This window comes from Phaeoacremonium minimum (genome assembly GCF_000392275.1).
Source record: "Phaeoacremonium minimum UCRPA7 unplaced genomic scaffold PA7_03_scaffold_191, whole genome shotgun sequence".
Classification (NCBI taxonomy): domain Eukaryota; kingdom Fungi; phylum Ascomycota; class Sordariomycetes; order Togniniales; family Togniniaceae; genus Phaeoacremonium; species Phaeoacremonium minimum.
The window spans coordinates 20,304-35,943 of record NW_006921098.1 but is presented as its reverse complement, the minus strand read 5'-3'; the positions used below and the strand labels follow the sequence as shown (position 1 = coordinate 35,943).

The 15,640-nt window shown below is 46.4% G+C and overlaps 1 protein-coding gene across 1 annotated transcript; it reads left to right on the top strand.

Annotated features, from left to right (window-relative positions):
• Positions 1 to 3,991: 3,991 nt before the first annotated feature.
• Positions 3,992 to 6,124, top strand: UCRPA7_2747 (putative amidase signature enzyme protein; the record flags this gene model as incomplete). The annotated part of the gene is made up of 5 exons (XM_007915315.1): positions 3,992 to 4,026; positions 4,441 to 4,806; positions 4,859 to 5,001; positions 5,068 to 5,450; positions 6,041 to 6,124. The coding sequence occupies 5 exons, from the start codon at positions 3,992 to 3,994 to the stop codon at positions 6,122 to 6,124; spliced, it is 1,011 nt and encodes a 336-aa protein (XP_007913506.1).
• Positions 6,125 to 15,640: the final 9,516 nt, after the last annotated feature.

Below are 15,640 nucleotides of genomic sequence, written 5' to 3'. Positions count from 1 at the left end.
CTAGTAGAGTTATCCCAGCATTGAAACTTGGCCATTGTGAGCGCAGCTTCCGCGATGCTGACACGTTTGCGTTCGCCACCGCTGACTCCTCTTACAAAATCGTCGCCCACTCGTGTATCAATCGTTGCGTTAAGCCAAATATTGCCATCATGACGTCTCGCATCATTGTGTCCGCTTGCTCGCGAGTGAATCCTCCTGGGACGTGACGTACGGAGCGAGCCCTGGCGGCAAATGTGAGCGTTTCACCTACAGTGAGATGGGCGAGATGTGTGTCGACTTCGGCATTATAAAGAACATCACCACGGAAAGAGGATCGAATGTGGCCATAGTTGATACCTTCGATGATCCATTAGTCTCATTCAAGAATCACCTCTCGATTCTCCCCCGACATACCTCGAAAATTCATATATGCATCAGAATTTATCTCGAGACCTGCTGTTTCTCCTGCGATAGCCTTGAGCAAAGTTGAGCAACCGGAGCCGGGGGGACCGAGCACCAGTAGCAATTCTCCCTCTTCCACGACACCTTCAAAGTTGCGAAGAATATCTATGCGCCGTCTCTTGCTGTTTCCGCTCATCAGGCTCATTAACGAAGATATGGCCCCAAATAGAACACTGCCAGCACTCTTTTGGTATTCTGCACCGGTGCTCCATCCAAACACATTCAAATTCCGAAACGCAACGCCAAGACTACGTGACGGGGCAGAACGAGGATCTGAGTCTGAAAGGCGGACGAAAGCTTTAACCCATGATCTGGCATCGAAAGTCGGAGATTTAGGGTCCAACCGAGTTCCCGGCTCAGGACTCAACGCGTGAAGTTCGGATTCCACTGTGGTCGAGACACGGGTCAATCGCTGGGCAAGCTCTTCAATTTCTTCCTCCATATTATCTACCGAGGACTCTTGGTTGGAGGTCTGGTGGCTGATTTTCGGGTCCATTTGTGTCAAAATCGCCCGTCAACAAGACTTATTGGACTGGTTTTTCTAAGATGTGATGTGGTCGATGCCTCCGGTGTTCGAAGTCAAGGAATGCTCGCTTTAGAGACCGTATCGAACCGGCATAAAGCAAACTTGAGAAAATCACGAGAAGCTCGATAGTTTTATCGTGGTTAGAATAGTAAAGCTATTTATCCTAAGGGTTCGAATATACAGCACCCGAATGGCGAGGCTAGGGTATCCACCGACCTCCTACTACACGCGTACGACTTGAACGTTGTACCGATCAAATCCCGAATCAAACGACAACCGGCTCACTGAGGTCTTTCGTAACATTTTGCGCTGCTAGGCTTTCATTGCGGCCCGTGCGGTATTTGCTTGCTTGATGAAGACGGGACAATAACAAATCCACGGGCCTGAGTGCCAAGCCCCGAACCCCGAAGTGTGGCGCGCCAACCTCAGAAACGCCCAGAGTCTCTACTAGATCCACCGAAGAGAACATGATAGGCCAAGTTACTCACATACGTAACCTTTTCTCAAGCTTAGACCTGCGCCGCACAGAGTTCAGTCCAGGATCATCATAGCGGGCTCCGCGGCCCGGCCCCGCGGGACCGACTGGCTCCTTTTGTTTCCTTTCCTACCTTGCCTATCACAAACTTCCATAAAACACAGATTTCTTACGTAGTAGCGTTAACCCCCTCACACGGAAACACACGGCTATATAGGGATTGTTTCCCCCTGAGGCATTTCGAAGTGCATTTCGCGTTGGGAAGTGGGCTTCATGCGCAACGAAACGCAACTTGAACCTCATCTTTGGTAGCTCGAGTCTGTAAGTATATCTTCATATAATGTATCTTTTGAGCAAGCGCATAATCAACGTCGGAAGAGAGGATTTTGAACTCGGCGAGAAGGTCTGTACAAGCTACTGAGATAGGCTAGATAGCACCTCGACAAGCTTATACGGAAGAATGATATTTGGATAGTTTTTGATTTACCTATGAGCTGCTTAGCTAGGCTAAAATACAACTCGACAAGGTCTGGCGCGCAGTAAAGTGGCTGTGCAAGCTGTATAAGTAACATACCTCGTGTTATCTCGGTGATATAGTGCCGAAGAGCAATCGCCCGGCCCGTATTGATTATGAACCCCCGGAAACATTTGTTCAGCTCGTAGTGAGCAGAAGAGAGCTCCTCGTGTGTGACACAAGGTTATCAGGAAGGATAATAATTAATTACAATCGGGGTTGACTTGATTTACGATAGCAGCACCTAGTTGTCAAGAGCCAGTCTCCGCACCCTAGTGTTTCTTTTGAAAATGGGCTTAGATGCATAGTCTGCGCTTTGTATACCGGCCATGTCCCGCCTGATAAAATGGCATCTAACCCACATTTATCCGTAAGCTCTTCGACATCATTCGAGAACAAAAGAGCCCCTCGTTTTCGAAACTTTGGCCAGACTCCATCGGATAGGATGGCTGAAGCATTTACTTACCAGCCTAGAATACTTACAAACATGCATTTGAAATGACTGACTTAGCTTGGCCAGGCAAAGACGAAGCAAGACTCGTCTCGAGCTGATGAAGGCTGTAATAGAGGCAAATAATTGTTTCCACATAATATTCTTCTCAAACCGGTTCACAATGAAAACAGACGCGGCATTCCCTGGATACAAGCGGTTCCAGATGACGTTCGCGATTATGCGAATCCGTAGTCTGAGCTTGAGCTAGGTTTCTTCATGCTGGCGTCAACCGGACTCGGCGACTTGTAATTATCAAGTATTGTGAGGCAGACATATTTTAGCGTTACATCTTTAACATTAGACGGCCAGAGAAGGAATGGGCTCAGAGGATTTCAAGTTACACAACTTGGAGCTTTTCATGTCTCTTCTTACTCAGTTCTTAAATTGAATAACACCAAATGTATCTAGATTGCTCGGCGGATATCGGGTAGCGCCAAGATTTTGATACAGTGGGCCATGCCGATTGCCGTCATGCCAACAAACTTCCACCTCGAGCATAGCACATGTCATACAAGAGCCATTTAACTACTCGAAAGCTCACTTGAGATCACTGGCACGTCTTATGTGTCAGTATGCCATGTAGTCCTAGGTCACTTGTCGTGTAGTCCGACGGAAGTTGAAGGTGTCTACAGTGTGCCCGAGAACCACTCCAGCCTAAGGGTTCAGAGTAGAGTTTTTTTAAGAATTTTAATTGCTTTTAGAACTCCGTTTTGTCATCAGTCCTCATCATGTGTGTTTTCTTCTTTGCGTGGAAGCCACTGAACGAAAATTGCAATTCCCTTAATCGCCACAAGTTTCTTGATACATAGAGATTTGCTGTCACTGAGCTCACGAATAATGCACTTTTGTGGGCCACATTCCGCTTTTTGTAGGGCTGGCCACGTGGTGGCGTACCTATCACACCGGACCTGCAGCTCCAAGACGATCAGGAAAGTATGATGGCGGATCAGATCCGGAGACTTCTCGTTTCTTAGACATCCAGATTCTCTTATCTATGACTCTGCTTCGTGACCAATTCGAATGGACCTCGAAACCGCAATTGAAGTACGCTGGCCTACCGGATTAGCTTAAGCTTGGTCTTAGGGTCGCCCCAGATGCTCCTTAATCCCGACTAATGCCTTGGCCGGTACCGCGCCGGTGCATTGGGTGCATACAACCATCTAGAATACTAACAATTGTTATCTTTCTTCGCGGCTAGCCGATCGCATCGGCCAGTCGCGTTATTTTTTGTTCAGTGTTATCAATAGTTCGTCGGCTCGGCTCCGACATTCTAGTGCTTTTGCACGGAGTACATGAACAGTATGGCATCACTACTTGTTCTCGACAGCACATATCATTCAAGGCTTTCTATCATACCTAGCCACACCTTCTCAACAACCCTACTTCGGCCCCGGCTGTAACCCGAACATAGCAAATAGGTAGTCGAACATCAGCATTACATTGCATTCAAATCCATAAGCATGAGGAAATTAATTCCATTGTGTATTATCGGGGGATCAATTCAGGTCGCAAATGCGTTCACTGAAACCACCTTGAACGTCAATGGAATCCGATATTATGTGCCCCATCTTGAAATCGTGAGTCACCCTATGCTAATTGGAGGTTTGACACGCTCTAATAGCAATAGGCAAAAATCAACGGATTGAAAATCGATGCGTCTTTGACAACCCTCAGGCCTTTTGTGGTTGTTTCAGCTCAAAACCCAAGCATCTCTGCCGATTACATCAGTTCCAAACTTGCTGATTATGCCGCTCAAGATGATGTTTACTCGGAATATTTCTCTGAGCGTAATTATCCCTGTTCCAAAAATGACCGTGATCAGTTGTATTAACATGGGTAGTCGTCTACTTACAGTTGACAAAATGCGTCGTGTCTCCAAGCAGCAACTACAGCGGCAACTATTTACTTTCCAATGAATACCCGGTCACAGCCAAACTTTCACCGGGCCCTTACTTCCTATCTCCTAATAATTCTGTCTATAAGGCCTATAGACTTTACGACGATCCTCAGAGCGCTTTCACTGTTGGCGTCGTTCAGACGACAGAAGACAGTTTTGCAGAAATATCGGCGTCTTCGTACTCGGCTCAGGCCGAGGCTGCTGTTCCTGTACCATCTCGACTCTACTATGGTACTAAGTTGGACGCCAAGCCTCTTCTAGGAGTTCGAATTGCCGTTAAGGACATTTATCACATCAAAGGGGTGAAGACCGGAGCCGCCTCTCGCGAATATTATAAACTTTACCCAGCTCGTAACGCATCTGCCCCTGCCGCACAGAGGCTAGTTGACTTGGGCGCTGTCATTGTTGGCAAAGTCAAGACGTCTCAATTTGCTAATGGCGAAAACCCGACCGCTGATTGGTATGTTAAGCCCATGTTCAAACTGATCTTTTATAAAGTAACAACCCTTTAGGATCGAGGTTCTTGCACCTTTCAACCCTCGCGGTGACGGCTGGCAATATTGCTCCTCATCTTCTGCAGGCAGCGCGGTGGCAGTTGCCTCATATGACTGGCTTGATGCAGCCATTGGAACCGATACATCAGGAAGCATGAGATGTGAGTTATCATTCTGAGCTATTGCTGGATCTTCAAGTATCTAGAACATCTGACAAAATGTCTCAGTTCCGGCTGCTTACAATGGCGTCTTTGCTGGCCGTCAGAGCCAAGGTGGAATTACTACAGACGGCCTTGTTCCCTGTTCCTCGACCTTGGATACCCTCGGAGTCTTCACACGAAGTGCGGAGACGCACCAGCACTTCCTACAGTCGTGGTATGGCATGGATACTTACAAGACTTATTCTGCATTCCCCCAAAAAGTCTTTAAGGTGACCAATGCCACAACTGGAGGATTCCCAGCAGCCGTTACTGCTGCACAGGGACTTTATGACGCGTTTATCCATAAGCTTGCGGACTTCCTACAAGCGACAGTGGTAGATCTTGAACCTTCGTCTGCATGGCTTGCAGGCGGTCCAATCGACGAAGAACTTCTCGTATATACGAATATGGTACGTCATTCACACCGGCCAGCTTTTTTCAATTGCTGACAGACATTATCCCCATAGTCTTATCTTGCCGTGGCTTGGTGGGAGCAGGTGCATTTGTTGCAAAATCCTTTTTACGCTGATTGGAGAACTTTCACTGGAACCAACGAATCTCCCAAAATTGGGCCCAAAGCAAGGGCATCGTTCAACTATGGCAACAATAACGTAACAAGAGAAAGATACGAAGAGTCACTGGGGATTATGGCTAATTTCACAAGGTGGTGGAGTGAAATCATCAATCCGCCGCACCCTGATACGTGTTCGGAAGCTATATATGTGTATCCTGCAGGCGCAAAGGGTGCCCCTACCTACCGAGATACATACCTGTCAAGCCCTAACGTTCAAGTCAACTGGCAAATTTCCCACGCTGCAGTGTATGCTGGGCTTCCCGACTATTACGTTCCTATTGGACAGGTTCAATATTTAAGTCGGCTTACGGAAGTAAATGAAACTCTACCTGTGTCAATTGGTATTGGCGCTGGCCGGGGATGTGTGAGTCTAGTCGAGCACCTTGACGTCCATATCAAGATACAAAGAACTAACATATTTTTAAGGATTGGATGCTCGCTCATCTACTAAGTGAGCTGGAAAAGGCTGGCATTATTTCACCTGTCAAGACAGGAGAGGTCGCATTTTAGATAGAAGAGCAGATCATGTACTCTGTCCACAATAAATAACCTGCATCGCAACGTGAGAATGTCGCCTAAAAGAAGTATGACAAGCGAAGTGGGATTTGCAGCTCTCAGTAAACTCGACCGCGTGGTGTTCCTCGTCATGTTGTTGGGCAACATCACAGTACTCGTCGAGGCGTTCTTTGACTTGAGCCGGGCTTATGATTTCCCTCGTCCAAGTTGTCCACACGCCTGCCGCGATCACACGTGTATTCATCCAGATCACGCGAATGCTGACACCAATAATAGCACCCCTCTTTCGGCCAAGTTGCTCTATCTGAAGCAGAAACGCCGTTACGACAGCATACGGCAGTCAAAACTTGGCATTCTTTACCATATTGAACCAACATATTTTAATATCTAACCGAACCTTGAAACGCCGAGGGTTCTGATTTGCTGTCTTACCAGGCAATTGAACCATTTTCGTGCGGCGATATACCTAAGTCCCCACTCCATATCTTCTTCGATAATGCGGGGACGCTGGAAGCAACTTCCCCGGATAAGTGATTGAATTTGAATGATGTAGTGAATGGACCTCTCTTTACTTGGTCTTTGAATTTTTCTATTCCCTCAGGGTAAGTCTGTGTGCCATTGTATCCGTATAGACGGGTATCATGAATTCCCTAGTCTTTTACGAGCTGCATTTATATATATATATATATATTGTCATCAGATCTCCGGAATTTGGCAACGAAGCATGTGGTTGGATTGAGGTTCTCGTCTGTTGTTTTGTGATGATGCTTACTCTAGCGGTGGTATGCTTTCTATGCTTTATTCTGCAGACTGCTGCGGAACCTCTACGATATGGATTGAGGGATGACGAGCCAACTTCAACACCTTCAAGCACGGTACCGGTGACAGTAACCGCATCTGTATCCTCTCCTCCCGACGTGGTCGTAACTCGGACTATTAATCGATCTACCTGGACAACCACAACTGTCGCTGTCGTGAATCTCAATTGTACGCAGCAAGTCTATGCTCCACTGCTAACAATTGTCCCTACACCATCTCCGCCGTTTTCCACGGGTGAACGGAAGGTTCACCGGCAGGAGAATACAATAACATCTAGCTCGAGCTCCATCATATTAGACATAACCAGTCAAAGAGCTCGAACAAGAACAACATATTTTTACATCACGGCCACACAGTCTGATCCGTTCACAAGAACCAGATATCAATGTGCAGCAACAATAGCATACGCGTTCACGGTTGACGCCACTACAACGATATCTTATACTCAGACACGGTATCAATCAACTGCGGTTTCTACTTCAACAATAATCTGCCCTGGTGTTGGTGGCTTCCCATTTATCTCCATCGGCGCAACGGCTGCTCCAGATCGTACGACTCAATTAGCTTTCCAAAACCGTCAGGCAACCTCGCTGGCGCCCGTAACAACGCCTTTAGTGAGCTCTATTGCCAACCTTGGCACTTTGACTACCGTCACTGTACACCAGACGCGGACAGCATACACTATCATTACTCTCAGCGTCACTGACCTCACAACCATCGTACGGTATGCTTGCAGTACTCTGCCTTTCGATGTCAGCGTCACTTATTCCGTTACTCGCACGACTTGGCCATCCACCACTACTGTTATCAGCTATCTGAATTGTGGGCGGTCTTCATTGCCAACAATTGTCCAGGAATTAAGCCTGTCAAGCGAAGAGATGATTGAAGTTGGCAGGCTGAAACGGCAGGCAAGTGACCCATCGACGACAAGTTCGCCTAGCGTGTCAAGTCCACCACAATCACCAACAATCCACCGCACGACTTATGTTGCATCACCTGTGACCATCACTGCCTCGACAGACTCGACTCGTCTGGTTTACAGCTGCTCTCCCATGCCCTCTTCTGTCATTTCTACTTCGTCCTCGCCTAATTCTACTCAGTCGAGTTAAAAGAGTTTTGAAGAAACCAATTCCTTCACTTCTTCGTGGAAACAGCGGGCTTATCAATCTTACAAAGCTAGGTTTGTACCTTGGTGTTGACAACGAATAAGGGGTAAAGTCACGTACTTAATTTTCCTTCATTGAGTAACTAAGCTTTCATGTTCTGTAACCAGCCGCCGACAGTCATTGAGATGTATACAAAGCTCCAACGGGGCCCATCCCCGAAACAGACATAGTTCGTTGCTAGGGATGTAATGAGAGGCATGAACGACTCTTGTACCTTGCTAGGGCTCTGTCCGTTCGTTACAGAATCAAGAGCCATCAATATATCTTCGCTAACGTGCGCTTTAATGTACTGCTCGACTTCTTCCGGCTTCTTCCAATGCTCTTTTGGGCGACCGAGTGCATTATATTCTTCCTCGATAAGCCGTTTCAGATCTGATGTTTCATTCTTATCATGTCTTTGTGATTCAGGAAGAAATGTATAACCTCTTCGTTTATAATCAAGTCTAGTTTGCGCAAGAGATATGATGAAGTCATAATCTCCGAGATGTTTTGAATGGTCGAATATTTGGGATAGTGTTAGTTTAGCGGATGGTGAAAGACTTGAACTTTTTGCCTCCCGCCACGTGTTGACTGTGTATGTCATACAAGCCCAGAAGATGTAACCTGAGAGTGTATGAAACCTCTCACCCAGGTAGGGTACAACATCCAAAGGCGGATCAAAAATGCGAACCAAACGATCGGAATCTAGCCAAAGACCATAGTCAAGTCTCGGACTTAGTCTTCCCGTAGACAGAAGAAAGGAGCCGCTCGGTGATATGCGCCACTTGGTGATAAATTACGTTATAGATCTTTATTAAGATTATTACTATCTACTTTCTATTCCTTAAGACTTATAATTATATCCTCGAGAAACTTAGTTTGATATTTAAGGGCTATACTATATAAGACTAGGTCTAGAATAACGTCGATAAGGTGCTTGAATATATTGAGATCGAGTAGATGCCACACCAAGAGCCGGCGACGACGAGGGACATGGAGGAGGCCAAGTAGAGAGCGGGGCTACTGCTCCGGGTGGATCAGAGAGTCTGCGCAGGCTAAAAATCTCTGGCATGCTGTAGCAAGTCTCCAGTCGTCAAGGCTTGTCAAGAATAGAATCTCTCTTGAGATCCAGTTGATATACTCATAACTTAGTAATGAGTTACATCTAACATTATAAGATATCAGATGTGCGCAAATGATGTGCAGAGAACCATAATGATAATGACCTGGCTGGCCAAGGGATGCATCGTGTGGCAGTGAAGCCACTTGATACTTCTCACAACAGAATCCCGTTGTTGCTATTTCGAGACCTACAAATATTACTAGTAATCATGATACCTTCTTAGTGCCCTTCTTCTCCTCCATGGTAGCCTCGTGACTCCGCGGACATAAAGCCTCTTATCTTAGGCAGATAACCATCAGTCATCAGCCACATCTCTGTCTACTAGGATTGTAAAGGATGATAAATCATAAGAGACCACCGTTTGAAGCCAAAAAGTGTTCTATGTCATTTGAGTGAAAGGAACACCAAGAGTGATTTCCTTCGTTTTCTTCTTGGATAGAATGGCCCAACCTGTCTGTATTATTATCGTCAAGATCCCTGTGACTAGCACGTAGATCCAAATTAAAGGAGACGCTCGCAGATCATCAGCATTCTTGAGATCAAAGAATGACATTGAGAAAAACGTCTGGAATCATTAGTCGAGCACTTGACCCTAGATCACATTACTCACCGCAGTGAAAGTAGCAGGAAGGAATAAAATGGTAACAGCAGCGATTACCCTCATAGCCGCACTATCTCGTGCTGTGGCGAGTGCCACAGTCCTGGACTCTTCGGCTATCCGAAGCATGATTTGGTTATCTTGGCGACTGAGCTCTGCCACTGATCTCATTGCTTCGCTTTCCTTGTGGCTCTCTTTGGCGATGTCACGAGACGCGCGCGCAATGTCAACATTGGTCAGATTATCCTGACAAGAAATAAGAGCGAAAACCTAAACCTTTTGAGCCTAGCCCTTCCTTCCTTCTTTCAAGGGCAGCTAAGACACATACCGTCTGAGTCTGCGCAGCAGTCCGTTCTGAGAGGTACTTGCAGCGATTCATAATCCCAAGATACCAATCTTGAAGATCAATGATCTTTGAAATGGTGTCGGTCTGGCTATCGATCAAGTCATGATTCTGGGCACTACAAAGCTCGGCCAACAACGATGCGGCTGAGAGTTCCATCTGTTTAGTGAGATAAGCCCCAGTCTCTGCTTGTAATTTCAGAAAAGAAAATCTGCTTAACAAGCTGCTGAGATCTCGTGTGGTAGATATCAAATCAAGATTCTTCCAACTTTGCGTTTCATCCGGTGTTCCATCTTGAGACTTCTCGAGTTGCCTCATCCCAGTAGTTGTTTCGATTTTGTGGATATGGTCTTGACAACTCTTAATGGTTTCAGTGAACCACCGAGCTTGCAGTTCAAGTGCTACCGTTGGAATAAACATTGGCCCATAGGGGAGAGGAGACAGGGTGTTCATATATGCGAATAAATCCAACACCGAAGTCTCCTGGGCCCCGAATATTATCGCACGTGTTTCTCCAGTCTTGACGTTGAAAGTCAAGGCAATTGAATAGCAAGAGTAGGATCTATTTTGCTGGATAATGAACCCTGTTGCTCTTCCAAGGTCAATTGATCCATTGAGAAAGGGCGAAGGAAGAATTCTTACGCCGGATTGTCCTGTCATCATTGCCCTTCTTTCTTTGACGTGGACTGATGTACCGTGCCAGGCCTGTGCTTAACACCGCGAGAAAGGAATCGGAAATATCAAACATTTGTACAATGTACTGGAAGAGGTCTCGAGAAATTGGTAGTGGGAACTTCCCGTTAGTCTCAGGAGAGACGTTTGTAAATGCCCTACACAAATAGTAAGACACGTATATGTTGACCTCTATCAGACACCCCGTACATAACGCAAACACTGGGATGAGCCTAGGATGTATTAGAATGAGTTGACAACCATAAGAACCGAATCATACTTTATTAAGAGTGTTAATGTATTCATAGACATTTTGTTCAGAGCATAATATCTTCTGGTTTGCGCGATTCTGCTCGCACCCTGATGCCATTGGGGGAAGAGGACTAGATGGCTGCAGCTAGTTCTCTGAGACTAAGCAGGCATTCTAGACTGTCAAAGAAGGATAAGTCATACATACATTTCTATTGATTTGAGCGTCGAATGCGAGGCATTTATGAAAGCTGTGGAAGACTTCCGAGTTTGCATATAAAGAAGCAGACAGCCAGCCTGACTCAGACGGAAGCATTGTGATGGCAGAACTGAATTAACCTGCACTGAATGAATGCTATTAGCGGCCTGAACGGTTAGATACTGGTACCTACTTCTCTCTCATGGACTGTCGGGATGCATCCCGGAATATTGGAACAACATCACATAAGCCTTTCTGACAACAAATGGTGCGTTAAGATTGGAGGCTCTTAAGAGCCAATACGGAAAGCCCAGGGTTACACAGTACGCCCGATTATAGAGGGCATTTCTTGCCTGAGGCAATTATACATGTCCAGGTTTGATTGGGGTAGCACCATGCCGCCTTTTCGCATTTGAAACCTCCCATACCAGGTAGCCCGATTCTTCCCATAAAAGATCCCCAAGGACATTAACTAATCTGTCAACCTTTCTTTGATGCATGATTATCTAATTGTCTATGAGCAAGTTGCACTGTTCGAGGCTGTCGCTGAGACTCGCAGGAGACCTTTAGTAATGGATGACCCGGCTGTTGGGAGCCAGGCTTATGGCATCAAAGTCCTACTTGAACCTCGTCGACATGGCGATCCCGTCGAGTAAGTGAGACCATGAATCACCTTCTCCAATGCTAATGTTTGGTAGCATTGTCGCAATCCATGGAATTGGTGCCAACCCGGAAGAAATATGGAACGGGAGATTGGATAACGGAGTCGGGAAGATCAACTGGCTTACAGACCTGACGATGCTTCCCGGATTGGTACCAGCAGCTCGCATAATGCGCTTTGGGTATGAATCACAATGGTTTGGTGACCAAGAAGTCAACACAAAAATCACATATGTCGATGACCTGGCTAAACGGCTGCTGGCAGATTTATCTTATCATCGTCAGGTATATATACAAAGCCCGGTCGCACAGGTTTGACGCTTGCACTAATGCCAGCTACAGGGTGTCGACACACCACTGATATTCATTGCTCATAGCTTTGGTGGGCTCGTGATCATTGATGCCATCCGTCGCTCTTTCGACGAACGCCAGTCGTCGCCAAATGTTTTCAACTCGACTGCCGGACTCATATTTTTTGGCACACCGTTTCGAGGACGAGCTGGGCTAAGTCTTGATCAATGGGTTGACCGTCTTATGCAAGCTAACACTAACAACCCGCATTTCAAGATCTGGCAAGAGACTATGACTACATCAGTCCCAGGCGGTTCTTATCTTTGGGACTTGGTTGAGAGCTTTTGTGAAACACGCTGTGGAGATCATCCAATACCGGTGTGGTGCTTCTATGAGGATCTACCAAGCCCTGTGGGCAGGATGTTAGGAGATGGAAGTGACACAGAGGTCAGTTAGCTGCACATGCAAGATCATTGGGGCTGTCGTTTACTGTGATTACTAGTATTACCTTGCTCCGCGTGACACGGCCTGTCTGAGTACTTCCAAAGGAACCAAGAGTTCCTCGCTTCCACGTAACCATTACAACCTACCTAAGTTCTCAGGTCCTCATGATGCAGCATGGCGACATGTGAAGAAGAAGATCATGCCCATTATCAAAGGCGCAAAGAAATTTCTAGACGACAAAAACCAGAGCGAATTATGTACGGTGAACGCAATAACCATTCCGATTCTTCCCCATCGCAAGACTAATCGTGTCTGTAACAGCTAATGCAATGAGCGAATCAACAATGAATGGTGAGAGAATGCATTAGGCTCTCTTTTTTGGCGATTTTCTAATTTCTGCTAGCTATACTTGAAGCTTTGAGATTCGACATAATGGAAAGTAGAGAAGAAATGATATCAACAGCTTACGGAAGTACTTGTGCTTGGATCTGGGAAAGACAGCCAGCGCCCGTAGATGCACCTTCTAAGTCGGCGGACTTCAAGTCTTGGCTCCAAGATGACATGTCTCCCCTTTGGATAAGCGGGAAAGCTGGATCCGGGAAGTCTACTTTGATGAAGTACGTTTCTAAGGATACTAAAACAGAAGCCGAACTTCAACGCTCCTCCTGGGCGAGTGGACGGGATCTGATGCTCGTGAAGCATTTCTTTTATGATCGTGGGGATGACTTCCAAAGCTCAAGAGAGGGGATGCTAAGGAGTCTCATTCATCAAATGCTCAGTCATCGGCGTGATTTGATTCCTCAAATTTTCCCAGAGGGTAATTCTCTGCGACATAGCCTGGAACATGCGCCACAGACACCGATGCGACTTCCTACATGGACGGATCTCGGCAACCTGCTTTTCAGCATCTTAGATCGCCTGCAAGATTCGCGGATTTGTCTTTTCTTGGATGGCATTGACGAGTACCGCATGATCGACAAAATCAAAGAATATACCGAAGAGGAACTGGACCTGATGTTCGAGGGCGATAATGAAGACGAAGCCTGGGGACAGAGCACTTGGATTACGGACGGGTACATCGAGCTTTGTGTGCTTCTAAACCGCATGAATGCTTATGAAAATGTTAAAATCTGTGTTGCTAGTAGGGAACTGACAAGTTTCGAAGAGGAATTTCGGAGTTTCTCAAGAATCAGAGTCCACGAATGTACCGCCAGGTCTATTGCGCAATACTCGGAAGGTCGACTCCGGGAAAAGGCACCAAATCTGACTGGGCTCTATCAATTCGTGAGTGCTATCAAGACCAGATCCCGGGGGGTGTACTTGTGGGTACAAATTGTGGTGGATCTGTTGATTACGGAATACCGTGACGGCAACTTTGAAGACGAAATGTGGAAAAAATTCGACGCTCTTCCAAGAAAGCTTGGCGGAAAAGATGGTCTGTATATGCACATGATGCGGCGTATCAGGACAGACTATCTTGATGAGTTCAAAAGGCTGGTTCAGCTCAGCTTATCTTCGCCTGACGAGTGGTCTCCTCTGTCGTTCGATATTATCACCTTATTTCTTGCGGCTCAAGGGCACTTGAAGTCGACAAATAATCCTGCATTACAAGTGAAGAGTGATGACTATCAATTAAAGACTTGGAATGAATGGCAACCTCGTCGCGAGCATCTCGAAAAGCGCTTGAAGAGTCGATGCAATGGCCTTCTCGAAGGAACAGACCCAGTCCAGTTTATACACCAGACTGCCAAACAATTCTTTTTACGAAAGTATCTATGGGACCAGATCTTTCGCAAAGATCTAGGATTCACATGTGAGATTGAGATTCAACTAGCCGCAATGAGCGGGTTAGTCCGACGACTAAAGTGCTGCTGTGAAGCAGTTGTTATCTACGAAATCGGGTCACCTATTGCCGACAATGACCCTTGGAGAGGAGCTGAAGTTCCCCAGCGCAGTCAGAGTCTTTTTACAGACATATTTAATTTAGCGCGCTCTCTGGACAGTTCATGCTCGAAAGATATCCATAAGCGGTCATACATTGGCCTTCTCGATGAACTGGATGAAATTGGTGAAGACCTCACTCGTGAGTTAAGGACCTCTCGAAGCGAATCTAGCATTTCCTGGCCGGATATCTACTGGAGACGGAGAGAGAGTCTCGATTTCTGGAATGAACAGGATTTATACCTGGGAAATATGACGTTTCTTGACTGCGCAATGTTGCATGGGCTATGCACCTATACAGAGGAGAAGTTTCGAGATCGAACGCCTTCAGAGTTCCAGCTGGCGAACGCACTGTTTAGAGCCACTCGACGGCAAAATATAGAACTCAGGAAGATCGCAGCCAACTGGATAGGTGCGAGGTACTCTACATTGGAGCCCAGCCCCACCACCGTACAATTACTATTTCAGAACGGTGCCGACCCAAACTGCCACGATCCCCATGCAATGGATACAGAGAACCATACTCTGACGGCGTGGGTAAGTCTCCTCCGAGGGGGCTTAAGACTATTTGCCGAAGGAGGCGAAGTGAATGACGACTGGGTTTCTATAGTACAATTTTTCCTCGAGTTTGGGGCCGATGTTCAGATGGATCTTTCAGAACACATAAACGACGAGCTTTACAGGGCCAACGACCCTCACGATGCCATTCTCAAACCCGAAGCTGTTTTACGATATATTCTTGAAGATGAGGTTCGATTCAAAGTGGATTTTAAAACCATTCTAGAGTTCTGTCAGGCTAAATAGAAGGTTGCTCAAATGGTCTAGCATGTCGATGAGCAACTACAGCGGTGCCTACAGACCACATATAAGATAGAGATAACTATAGTTGTAATACTACATGTGTCTCTATAGGTCTAGCATGCCTAACACAGCATCACACTAGCGCAGCCGTCAACCACTTCTAAGTAGCCTTCATGGTCTACTTTTTAAAAACTTCCCATTCAAGGCAGTAAGGATCGCGTAGAG